The 14,337-nt window shown below is 38.3% G+C and overlaps 1 protein-coding gene across 1 annotated transcript in view; it reads left to right on the plus strand.

The window, feature by feature from the left end:
* Positions 1 to 13,153, plus strand: part of LOC140241576 (homeobox protein Nkx-6.2-like) — a 42,156-nt gene extending 29,003 nt beyond the window's left edge. Inside the window, exon 3 of the mRNA XM_072321310.1 lies at positions 12,364 to 13,153. Within this exon, the coding sequence (XP_072177411.1) occupies positions 12,364 to 12,747 (384 nt within the window). The 3' untranslated portion in view covers positions 12,748 to 13,153. The remainder of the gene's footprint in view (positions 1 to 12,363) is intronic.
* Positions 13,154 to 14,337: the final 1,184 nt, after the last annotated feature.

A 14,337-nucleotide genomic window follows, 5' to 3' on the forward strand; every position in this document is an offset into this window, starting at 1 on the left:
AATTCAATAATAACAAGTTCAACTCAAAATACAATTTCTATGATGTAAGGCATAACGACAGGTACTACAATACGGTTAATTTCAACACAAAATTGCATTGCACTTAGGCTAAATGCTTGTATTTTTAACTTTTCATACGTCAAACTGACAATGTTTCTTATGAGAAAAATGAGTGATGTAAGCAACGAAATCATCCACGGTGAAAAAAAAAAACTCCATCTGAAAAGGAGAAGGTACATAATTATTTCATTATCATGCACCGATACTTTATGGGAATTGATTCATGCTAGAACGATTCATGCCGTGCTAACTACACTAATATACAACTACAACACAATCATCATCAATACCATTATCATCGTGTAGTACCATTTATTTCCCAGACATAAAGTAGGTGATTTATGCATGGTCTTTCAATCTTGCCGATTTTCTGCAGTTCGAAGGAAGCTTGTGATGCTGATCTGGTTGTTTGTTGTGAAGACTCCGAAGATTATTGTGTGTCATTTTCTACATTTGTTTGTTTTGGTCTGACACAAACACACACACACACACACACACACACACACACACACATGTATATACATATATGAAGAGTTGAGAAATGTGACATTAAAGCTGATGAAAAATATAATTGAAATATGATATAAATAATATTTTCCACAAATTTCTTGATATGTAATAAATGCAGTATTATTATGAAGAGGTTTTTTTTTTTTTCTCATCTTATAATTAAACCAAATGAAAACGGCGTTTTATCTATTTCTGCATTCAAACTCTTCTTGTAAGGGAATTAGAGGAAATGAGCTGAAAGAGGATGCTAACCCGGACCACTATTTCTTTTTCTAGTTTTGCCTTTCGATCAGAAACAGATTTGGTTAAATGTAAACATTGAGAACAAAATACGATCTAATCGTGACGCATTTTATAGGCTCTAATCCGTGATGTAGTGACTAAAAAATCAGAGCAGCTGATTTATGCTTGCATAGTTATGATTCATTGACTGTACAATCCACGGGCTGAGATGTACAGAATACTCATGCTTGGTAGTCCCATACGTGATCTAGTATGTCTGTCTGGACTGCGTCATAACAGGCTCCTCATTCCAGAGGACGTTGATATCGTAACTAGACAGGACACTTCCAGGATTACGACTGTAGAAATGCACGTTTGATGCTGACAACCTAATTTATAACAATGCAAAAATGACAGCTTACGATTACAGTTAAACGCAATTCCACTTCAACATTTACGCAGATATATATGTTAATTACTCGTTTTTATGATCAGTATCATAGAGGAGGACTCTTCGTGAAGAGAGAGAGAGAAAAAAAAATCTCGTCAGTCAGGATGTTGAAGGAAGACAAGGCAATGCCCTTCGGAAACATCGCAATTGCCTGCCTTAGTCTAGCTTGGCAGCAACGAATAATCAAGAAAACATTAGACGTTTCCTTCGGTTCGTAATGGCCTCCTTTGACAACCATCAGTGTGTATGAATTCAAATAAAAGTCCCATCAATTGGTCCTCGCTTGTTGTTTGCTCGCTCCTCGCATGATTTTAATCACCCGCCATTTGGCATAAACGGGCGCCATTAAGGGAAAACTGTGTTCGCTTCTTGTGTTTTTACCCCTCTAACAGCAAACGCCTACGTCTTCTCCTTTTCCTCGCGATATGCACCTAGAGAACGCTTTTCCCCATCCCGAAATGACGCCCCGCGCTCAAACGCGGCGCTCCTGAATCTTAAAAATGGCGTATGCCCGTCGGGTGTAAAGTCTGCTCCATGATCGACTGCTATATTTCCATTTAAATGACAAAATGGCATTACGTTTCTCCGCCGATATTCACATTGCTCGAATTTTATGAATTTTTATCCTCCTCCTGTTCACCCCCTAAGTATGAATAAAGCGGATACTATAGCATGAATAAGTCGTAATTTAAAGAAACTGGAACAGGCATATCCAAATGCAATGCAGCAGCAAACACAAATCAGCTAAAATTACCCTAGATTGTTGACGTTGTTATTTTGTATATTCATTATCTGTGTACGCAAGCACAGATACATACACAGATATATATATATATATATATATATATATATATATATATATATAATTATATAATTATATATACAGGTATAAAAGGTGCATTTGGACATATTGTCCTGTTTTCCTGCAGTATTACACCTTGTCATGAAGGTAATGGCTATGTATTATTTGGTTTGAAGGTCATCCGCAGACGAGCTACTGTGGTGTCTGCCCCCCCACGGAAGAAAGCAGTAACTGCATAACTGCTGAGCTGAGATAAATGCGATTTTGTGTTTTTTGCAGATTCTTTAAAAACACAGAAACATTCAAAAATAATTTTGTGGTATGATTATGCACCATACCTAGTTGTCTAACAATACCTACGAAAAAATGATGTTTCCGTTATTTTTTAAATGTTATTTAGGAAAATGCAGTTACTGCGGTGGCTCACCCTTGATTCTGGGTAGTTTCCCCACGGAAAAAAGCAGTAACTGCAGACGGCCAGGAGTCTGCTGTTTTCCCCATGGAAAAAAGCAGTAACTGCACATGTCACATGACCATAGGAGGAGAATTGTTACCACCACCAGGTTATAAAGTTCTTCTACTTTCTGGTTAGTCTAGATCTATAAGATCTAGGACCTATCGCTAGACCTAGACCAGGTCTTGTAGATTGAATGGCATTCTGTGTAAAAATAAGGTAGACACCTATGTACCCTAATTGAACTTTGGAGTGCCCGGCCTGGCCCCTGACACATACCCTGGACTAGACAATAAAGTCAAGTCTCTTCGTCTTAGATCCTAGTCGAACTCTGACGTTACACTTAAGCTAGACTACAGATCTATGCCCAATGTTAGTGCTAGACCTAGATCTATTACGTTAGATTAGGCCTACTGACATTTTGTCGAATAACAATAGATTAGAATCTAGATCTACTCTGTAACGTTAGATCTGGTAGGCCTAGACCTATTTTAAACTTTAGGGCCTAGGTGCCTATATCTAACATTAGACTAACGTTAGTGCATTAATACTACTAGTGCTCATCTCCCTTCAATATATTTTCAGCTCACCTAGATTTGCTGGTTCTGGCCAAAGCCATGGCTACCATGACTTTTCCTCTGCAATTCATGATAGATTTACAGGCATGCCTGGACAGCAGAAACTGTGTGACAGCATGGTTAGCACTGGCATGATCACTCAGACTGTACCAGACCTGCAATACTGTGCATGCAAGTGATGACTGTGATGTGATGCAATGTTTAGCTAGTTACTGTATGCTGCAGAATTTATGCGCATGCAGCTGCTGCACGCGTATTCTGCACTCTGAGCGCGCTGAGTCTGCCAGGTTTGCTAGTCTCCAGAAAGAAGCTTTTTCTACAACTTGTCATATGATTCCCTGCGGGCAGAGTCAAGTTACTGGTGAAACAATCTTTTTATATCTACTCCCCTAAATTATGGGAGAAACTGCTGTTTACATTGTTTAAAAAAAAAAATAGTAGAAAAAATAAATGGTATTAGGGAAAAAATATACAGGAAGGACTATACAGAGTCTGAATGATAAAGACTAAATTGTTAGTTACTGCTTTCTTCCGTGGGCTTTGTTAGTTACTGCTTTTTTCCGTGGGGAAACTTGCAAAGTTGAATCAACTGGATGCAGTTACTGCTTTTTGCAAAAGTGAAAAATTGTATTTTTGGTCACTTTCATTTTTCTTTTTGCAAAACTGACCTATTAACATTGGAGAGCATTGGGTAAACTATTCATTTTTGCAAAAAAGTAAACATTCATAAAAATGTCAGTTACTGCTTTTTTCCGTGGGGGGGCAGACATATGAATATTCATGATGCGTCGAAATGGCTTGGTTAGTTTGTTGATTTCTTTCAGGGTACTAAAAAAAACACACACACACAAGAAGTGACATTCAGTAGAAACCCGAAAGTAGGCAATGTAAACTTGTTGTCGACTATGTCACATAGAAATGGATAAGTACCCCCCTTTTTCTGCCGTGGACGAGTAAGTTGCAAAATCCCACACTCTTTGATCCTCGCCCGTTCCTCTCTTCCCACGTCTCAATACTTCGGGGACTGGTGCCCTGTAATTTCTCCGTCTTATTGCCCGCCCAGGAGAAAGCAAATCTTACGCCACTTTTATTGTGGAAACCGTTTAACCACTCTTGAGCTTGTACAAACACGGCGGTGGATTTTCGCTGCTCTCTGTAGAATTAAACGGCTTTGATGTGGAGCAACGGACGCGGGAATGGAGTCGGATATGCGAAAGTGCAGAAAGATGCGAGGCGAGTGCACCTATCGTCTGCAAACGTTTCTTTTCCTCTTCTTGTCAGCTCGAAGAAACGATACGATCGAAGCTTTCATATCGACAGCAACAATGTCGGCACGTTTTTATTGGGCACCCCCACCCCCCCCCCAAAAAAAAAAAAAACGAGAGAAATACTTTTATTTCTTCATTCACCTGCAAACGACATTTCTCGAATTAGTTTGAGAAACCGTCATTCTTAAAGATCTAATACACATTTTTGTCACCATCAATGTTTGGTCAATTCTTCTCTGTTTTCTCCTTATTTCTTACATTCCCTTTGCTTTTTCTTTATTAGATTGTTACTTCTCCTTTTTTTTTCTTTCTTTGCCCGTTCTTCTTCTCCTTTATCCCCTTTCTGCTCATTCTGCTAATTTCTCTGATTAACTCTGTGTCTGAATATCGCATTTATTGGAATCTACACATTAAGCTCCATGTACCTCTGCACAGCGAGGAATGAAAGAGGTTTCAGATAAAGTGTGCGATGACTCCTGTAAAACCCTCGGCCTTTAGGATCGGCGTGCCTCAATTTCTCCGCCTCACCCGATGCGTGATAAACAAGTCGTTATGTTAAGTGAAAACATGGAACTCGATCCCTTCGGTACTCGCCACCTGCTTTTACCTATAACCTCATTTGTTGGGCATTACTCTAATAACTCTTTCGAGATTGCTTTGAACACCTTGCTGGCAGCACAACACCGGTACTACTTCCCCACCCCCTCCCCTCCTTTTCTCTCGCTCTCTCTTTAACATCCTGCCTCTTCTCCCAATCCTTTCTTTTATCTGCGTCTATATGACTGGCCTAAATATCGACATTTCGTCTTCGTTTATTTTTGACTTTCACCTCTGCACAGCCGCTTGGCAGACCTCACTCTCTCTCTCCCCCTTTCTCGCTCTCTACCTCCCCGTTCGACCGCGCGTCTGGGTTCGATTGCAAGATAATCTGAGGTGGGATTGGGCCGGAGCTTATGCAGCAATAGAGTCGTTGTTTGGAGTGTAAAGCTCCTCCTTCTGATGTCGTAACCCTGGTGAGGGGAGCTAGCCAAGGTCACGGGGAGCCGACTTGTTAGCGCGCCGCTCCGCTCATCTGCTATCCTTGTGCGTGGATCGCGGGTATATTCCCCTCGCCGCCGCGGTTGACTGTGCCTTATCTACCCACTTAAAAACGCGCGGATCGTTTCCTGTATTGTAATAAGTGTTTCAGCTCGAATTTCAAGTAGACCCTCCAAGAGCCAAGCGAACGGGTTATGCCCTCACGGTTGATGATGTTTTCAACTGAGCATCTAATCCACTAATATTTTTCTCTTCGTGGTGGTATTCCGGGCTGACGCGTGATGTCAAGTTCTACTTCGAAGCGAGAGTAAAAGGGTGGGGGTGTCGCTCAAGTTGCCCTGCAGTGTAGGTATAGCCTGATTCCATTTGCCCTTGTTGTGCTTGATCGAGCGCTACATGGCGCGCGTGTAACAGCGTGGAGAGCAATGCAAACATCCCTGCTTTGCAACATGATAGCAAACATTGAGAGGCAACTTCAGGCTGCTTACTCCCCTCGCAACACGCGCGCTGATGATGTACACTTGCGGAAAGTTCCCGTCCAAAGTCATTCTATGGTGTCCCTAAGAAAAACAACTTAATATTTGCTCTCATCAACGTGATGTTGGCTCCACAAATAGCTCATTTTCACGTCTCGTTCTTGCTGCCTACCTTGGAGCGATAATAGATGAACCCCAAGTTGCCAACAACGGTCATTTAAATGCACTTGTCTCTTTTGGTGGTCCTCCATCTCAGATAGTCAAAATATCCGGTTGGTGTTTGCCTACCAGGCTTCGATTTGCTTTCTTATAATTCTGGTGGATTTGTAGAGTTTCTTCAATCTTCTCCCGTGGGCAAAGGGAGCGGGAACGTCATGATGAAAAATAATCGGAAAACGTCGTCTGTTGGAGGCGATGAGAGGTAGGAACGACGAAACAATATGCCCTTGTACTTCGTCTGCCTATACTGAGAGAGCTTCGCTGTTGGTATCTGACTTAAAGGACCACTGCAGCAGGGCGAGATATACCTCGAGGCTTTAAATATACTCACTGCAATGTTGTCATATGAAACGGTTCGTCAGACTACGCACGGGATAGCGATTTCATACTTTGAGTCAGTAATACGTGCGTTTTGGGTTAGAATAACTTTACTCTTTTCCTCGTTCAGGGAAAAATTAGAGTCAAACCCACAGCGTAAAACAAAGAACGCAAACGAATAGGCTGAGAGGAAAAAGAGGGGAAAAATACTTCACAAAAAACCCCAAACTATTAAGGTGGTCCAGGAAACATTCTGCATTTCATCAAAGATGTATATTTGTATTTCATTATACAGAATATCAATATTCATAATTATGTCAATGACGTATCGACAAACAAAACGCACTCGAAGAAGGACATAAAAACGTCGCATACAAACTCGACCTGGGCACTTTATTCAATGAGGACTAGATTCCGCAATTCCCACTTTCTTTTTTCTTCTTTTTCTTCCTCGTGAAACTCTTACCAGGAAAAGTTTCTAGAAATATGTAATAAAATGTAAAATATATGTGTACTTAATTACCAAAACACTCTTTGAATTAGTGTTTCGATCCAGTAAGTTTCCAATTTAAGAATATCGCGTTGAATATTGCAGCAGACTTACAATTGATTTGTCATAATTGTTGTGCTCACTTTAGAATGAGGCACTTGTCTTGTCTTCTTCCTTTCATTTTGTTTTATTTGGTTCACCACAATTGACCACTTATACCGCAAGTACTGAGTTATTTTGTAAGGAACCCATTGATTCACGTAGATTACATGTGGGGTGGGAAAAAAGAAGATTGCCTTCGCTTTAAGACTATTAAATTGAACACCTCTACGACGGCGTACACGCACTCGGCTCTCAGCGCCGCGGTCTGCACTCCCCTACAGTGTGTCATACCGCATGCGGGCTCTCTTATAGGTTGCACGAGGCAAAGTGTTAAGCCAGGTCAGTCGTATTATCCAGTGCTGGGATTGACGGACAAATAACCCAATGAGCTCCGCCATCCGCGCCGGAGCTTTAGGCGCTGACAGAGTCTCCGCGCGACAACAAACTCGTCTTGATGATAACAAGACACTGCACACCGATCCCAAAAATATAGGGCTTCGACAGCAAAGAAAGAGAGAGGGGAAAAAATGGCTTCGCTCCAATAAAGACAAATAACTGATGAATATTAATATGTATGTCTATATATTTACATATAGTGAGATATCTCCTGATAAACACACTTTCACACTCACAAACACAAACACAAAACCAAAATTGTGAAAAATGCGTCGTAAATTTTTTAATTGTCACGCCTTATTTTCATGCATCTGGGAAGCTATAGCATCCCATGCCCCTACAAAAACTAAACAAAGCAAAACAGAATAAAGATGAAAACTCAAAGAAAGTTATCATTTATCAACGAGTGTATATATATATATGTCTGTGTGTGTGTGTGTGTGTGTGTGTGTGTGTGTGCATTAATGTGTGAATACAGGTAGATAATTATTTACAGCTAAAAGTGTCTGAGGTTTCCCACTTTTTAAATTTTTCTCGCTCACCTTCCAGTATCAGAGAGAACTTGATCACATGACGTAAGTAAATACAATCACCTGTTACACAACGATTCAAACATGTTGGTATTCCATAATGTTACAGTGTCTTGAACTGCTAACTTATAGATATATGAGTAAATTTAAACCCTAAGTCCATTCTTTTCTATCAAAGGGCAGACCTTAGAATTCACGCGAGCATCGGGCTCTATTCTTCTACTGATCCTGAACAAAAACAGATTCAAAGTATATATTCTCTAAGGAAAAACTGTGAAAATGAAAAAAAAAAGAGAAAAGGAGGACAGAGAGGGAGAGAGATGATGGGGGGAGGGAAAAGAAAACTGAAAGAGAAAAGGAGAGAGACAACTGGAGAGGGAGCGAGAGAAACTCGTTGGGGTCTATACCTCAGATCCCTTTTCCCATATGTGTGGATTAGAGGCTAATTTACACCAGATATTGGGCCTACTCCCCACACCTGACTTTGCCATACCAAGCCAGCCAGATCAAAGCTCACACCGCATCTTCGCCGAAAATTGGACGGAAATCCCTCCTCAAAGAAGCAGCCAATATCTGCCAACAGGTTCCTCTCTTATTCCATTATTCGATGGGGTTTCCTACCCCCCCCCCCCCCCCCGCGCCTTCCTTTCTAGACCATATCCTTCCAAGTGATTCCTGGAACGTGTTTATTCGTCTCATTAATGCCAACACTTCATGTCATGCTTAAATCAAGGTATATAAATATGTGATAACGTATCGCAATCTTTCAGATGGGATTGATGTTTTTGCACCTGAAATCTGATTTCGATGCAATGAGGAAAAACTTAACATAAATACAAATCTCTCAATGCATTTGATGGCAGAAGCTTTCTGCCGTTTCCACATAAAAGGGAAATTGTTCTTCCAAATGAGCCAGGTTATAGTATGTATAAAATCCAAATTTCAAAATGCTACTTTCGTAAGCATGCTAAGCAACTGATGTATTGAAACAATTCAAGCTTTTCCTTTGTAGATAAATATGATATTATCATAATCATGTATGTAGATTATATACATTGTACAATCATTATTCATATATATACATATACATAATATTTCCACATATACATTTACTCTTTTGAAGTGATCTTAGTGATGAGATACATGAATGATATTAGATTGACTTATCATATGTTAGTCCTACCATTCTCTATGTGAACCCGATACGTCTGCCAAAAACGTAATATTTCGGGGGAAAAGCATGTGTGCAACTTAATGATTGCCGATCATGGATTTTACACAATAGATGATAATATTTACATGAACACCAACCAGTCTTAATTGAAAAAAGTGGGTGTTATGGATAAGATGGAATGATTCTCAGGAGAGTATGCCCCTGTATCTCAGCTATGATTTTCAATAATTGAAGTATAGTCCATAGTATCTTAATTGATTGCGATGGAAAAACAAATAAATACAAATCCTTCAGTGCCCTGGCTACATTGACTGATTTACAAAAAAGCATTTTGCTGTCTCCACTCACAAAAAAAAAAAATGTAGGTATGATATCCAAATGTAAAATATGCTATTTTCGTAATCACAAATAAGTATGCTAAGCAAAAGATTAATCTAAACAAAACCTTCCTGAATGCAGACACACATATTAATATCTATCTATCTTATTTATCTTATAAATGTATATATATATATATTTATATAATATTGTATATGATTATGTATGTAGTCATATCCATATGCACATACATACACGTTTTAAGATAATCATAGTGACAAGGTAAAACTATATGAATAATGTTAGGCTGATTTATTGTATGTCAATTCCAACATTCTCAATGTGAACCCGAGTGCTTATTTCGGGGAAAAAAAAAACCAACGACATGTGATTACTTTAGTGCAACTTAATAATTGCTGATCATGGATTTTAATGTTTCATCACAACTGCAACCACCAGTCTTAATTCAATAAAAAAAAAATATCGCATTTTGGAAACGATGTTGAAATGACTCAAGAGGATATGCAGCAGTATCTCAGCTATATATAATTTTCAATAATTGAAGTCGTTCATATCTTAACTGATTCTGATGTTGCAATTCAATTACATGCAGGAAGACCCGCCGGCCATACTCTGTTAAAGTAGGCCTTCAGTGTTCAAGCATGGGAAGTTCGAGTATGTGTGACGTCACGTAACAAGGGGAGCTAGATTGCTATCACATAATATATTTCCTCCGTCACTGCTCCGCGATATTGAAGATTGATGGTCTAATTTGCGCATGTTGTAATGGGAAAGAGGTAATGTTAGCTTCCATATGCATTTGTGCCAATATAGTTACAGACTTCTGCAGCTTGGCACGCTAGGTCACGCACCATTAACCATTGGCGGGAAGTGCTTGTTGCACCGTTAAAACAAACCGTGCTGTAACATGACATATGGTACATACCACTCACCGGAACGACTGATCAGACCAAGATTTAACATAACCAACAGCAATATCAAAACTCCTCCTATATTTTCTACATTAATTTAGCATCTATTTCCCCCTTTTTTCTTTAACTGAAAGGGATGGAACAGTATGGACGTCGGTATTAATAGCTATAATACATAAGTTATAAAAGTTATGAGTATTTCCGATTCCGAAGATGTCATCCACGGACCGAGTTTTATGCCTCATTTAGCTGGGCAATTGAAATGTCAATGGCGTTGTTATCAGCAATAAAGGCCCGATGATAATTTTTCTGATGTAGAATCGCATGAAATTATATGACCTCTTTGCCCAGACAAGGATATAAAGTAAAAAGCACCACCATCCCGTTCCTTCAGATTCGTTAATCATTTATATCACTTACAACGAACAGTTTATGAGTCAGACACGTAGTCACCTCTCCATCAACGCGGACATCAAACCTCACTGGTCTAAAGAAAATTATACTGCAACGAGTTTTCTTTTCTTTTCTCTTAGTGCTTTAAATTCATCATAACTATATTGCATGTTATGATTTGTAATCTATTTGTTGAGTGTATCTTCATGATGTTGATCATGATCCATTAAAGAAAAACTCGTTACTTTCCATCGGTATTCATTATTTTTTAGTAAAGATAATCAACATCGTATAACGAACAATCATAACAAAGTTGAATAATTACATTATATATCATCTTCCTGAATGCATTAAAGATGCACGTTTACATGTAATCATTACATATGAACACCCACACACAAATATCATTTATAAATGTGCATATATATATATATATATATATATATATATATATATATAAATGTGTGTGTGTGTGTTGTTGTGTGTGTGTTTGTGTAGATATATGTTTCATTTTCACCTCGTGAACCTCACTAATTCTATACTTGCATAAAGAACTGTTCAAATTATATGCTTAAAGTGTATTATGCAGACTGGTCTAGTTTATGGGTCAAAACAGAACTAGACCGCATTTAGCTGCGTTTCCGTTGGAGCTGGTCTTACATCAACACAACACCTTATTGTCTGAATTGATTTTATAAGTACATTTGAAAACAAATCCAACAGAGGTAAAGGAATACATTGTATCAAATTATGACAGAAAATAAGAAAGTTATGGAATACTGCAGTATCGCATATTTTCATCAACAGCGATGTTGGTGGGAAACACATGTGTAAATTTTACGAGATTATAATATTTTCATCCAAATACTTTCCTACTAATTACTACACAACAATATAGCAAAAAATATTAGATATGTTTTGGTTGATAATCTAGCAACACATATTTCATTATATACTTTATGATTCAGCTTGTACTAAACGTGCTTACAAATCAATTGTTAAAACAAAATGATTTGTAAAATGACTGTTTTGTTTTGTTTAAACACTAATATTACGAAAATAATAGATATGTTTCGATTTGTAATCTAACAACACACTTTTCATAATTTATGATTTAACTCTTACTAAACGTGCTTACAAATTAATTGTTAAAACAAAATGATTTTGGAAATGACTGTTTTGTTTTGTTTCACCATGGTTGATAGATAAAGATAAAGATACAAATGCATTATTGAATCGAAGCCCAACCCTACCTCGATACATTTGTCAATGTCTGTATGTGAATACATAATTCCATATGAGCAAGATATCTTTCACAGGCAAACTACAAACAGTGGATAACTACAGTAATTATAGGAATTTTCGAAATCATAAAAACAGGTCTAAAGGTGTGACGGTATTTGTCATGCCTTCAACATAACATTCCTTTCTACTTCCTTGATCTCAATAAGCATTATTTTCAATGCTATTTCATTGATTACATATCTAATTCAATTCAATTCGATTGAATTTAGATTCAATTTCCAATATCACATTAGTTTTTGTAAGCACATTAATTGTAATAGATGCGTTTTAATATGAATCGGCATCGCACCCAAAGTGCTCCTAAATTTGCAATTCTTGTCATGACAGGTTTGGTTCCAGAACCGCAGAACGAAATGGAGGAAGAAGCACGCAGCGGAAATGGCGGCTGCGAAACGAAAGCACGACTCGGCCCACCACACCTCGTCCTCAGCCGCCGATCACTACGCCCTCGCCCACCACTCGCTACTCGCCGCCGGAGCCTCGGCTGCAGCGGCTGCGGCAGCGGTGGTCGACCGCACCGACCATCTCGATTTGGAGGTCGACTCGACTCGAAGCGAACACTCCATCGACGACGTGCACGACGACAACGATGACGAAGACGATGTAGAGATTGATGAGGTGGTCAATGACGATGTCGACAATGATAAGGATGTGATAGCGTGCAAAAGGCGGAGACTCGACAACCAAATAGAAGACTCCGATTTACACTAGGAATTGCATTACGCGACAACATCAAAGGTTCAAGGACATTATTGAATTTTAGAGCTCTTTACATAAAACTTTATGACAATGTACTGATTTATATTGATGGGAATTTGTTCAACTCTCCATTGTCTTTTCTTATTTATAACACATATGAGTGACAGACTGTGAATTTTGTTTCAATCTGGAAATTATTCTTGTCGTACATATCGGCTTCTGTTCATTGTTATATTTTCCTTGGTGTGAATAGTAAGCTCCTGAAAGGCTCGACCAATCCTCATCCTGCGTGTAAACCAAGTTTTGATCAGACCATTAAAGCTCTTTTGACACATTGTTTAGCAATTTTGCATTTGCAGCAGAACAGAACTATAAGATGCGAATTCCAATACTGGAATTAGCAACGAGCAAAAAAGAAACTGATGTGAAAATTAGCAAGAACAAAACTAACATCTGTCTTCATAATACCCTATAATGCTAAAAATGAGCAGGGCATGGTTTGTATACATGGCTCCCCTCTCTATCCTATATAGAAATACATGAAAACAGGATGTTGTCCGGATGATTGTTTTGGTAACGAAAGAGAAGAAAAAAGAAAGAGCTTGAGAGGGAGACAGCAATCTTCTTTAAAAACAAAAAACAAAAACCAAAAACAAATCCGACATGCGTATGTCATAATGTGGTTGATGTCTTTTCGCTGGCATATTGTGCAATTTTCTTCCAGTAACCTGGCAAGTGAAGTTATCCAGAAGTTATTTCATCGTGTATGAGGTAACCATCTCTTGTTTTGTCAACAATAGACACTTTGTTAATCACATCAAATACTTTACTATAACGCCAAATATCATGCATAATTTTCTACATTGTTGTTTTGATTAGATTGATTTGGTGAAGTTTCTTTGTAATACATGTATATACGATATCACACCAAAGAGAAGATTCATCGACATATTATCGAATCTCGAGGGAGTATTTTTCTGGCAGTAACTATCTTTTGTTGTGTTCCATCTCTGTCCCTCTAAACAATCAATCAAACAAACAAACAAACAAACAAACAAACACACTAACAGACAGATAAACTACTACATATTTTGATCACGAAAAGTAACAACAGAGATGAAATCAATACGATTTTGGTTCAATTTCCCTTACAGATATCGCTGTATCATGTTGAAGATTTGTGATAAATGAGGTGTTCACATTAATTATTTTATGTCAATTATGGTCCTTTCTCTCAAAGCTGCAAACACAAGACTGCTTATGTGCGTCAAATAATACATTGCATGTTACATAACGCCAAAAAATAATCGAACGCTTGCTTTATCAGCCCATTATTACAAATTTTTACTGTCTTTGAAACCAAACATTTGACAAGAATTTCAAAGAGAACTAAAAAAAGCTGGCATTCCCATAATCATTTCTGTAATAGTTATAAACTGACTGCAAATGATGGTATTCAATATTTTCTGCATGTCAACCAGTTGGAGTCGGAAGGTATGGTCACTTTTTGTTTCTCAACAATCTTGCCATTTTTCCCTTGAGATTTATTTTATGATGAAGAACCGTATCGAGAGAATATGGAATAAAAAAAGAAAAGATGCT

Source organism: Diadema setosum, chromosome 18 (assembly GCF_964275005.1).
Source record: "Diadema setosum chromosome 18, eeDiaSeto1, whole genome shotgun sequence".
NCBI lineage: Eukaryota > Metazoa > Echinodermata > Echinoidea > Diadematoida > Diadematidae > Diadema > Diadema setosum.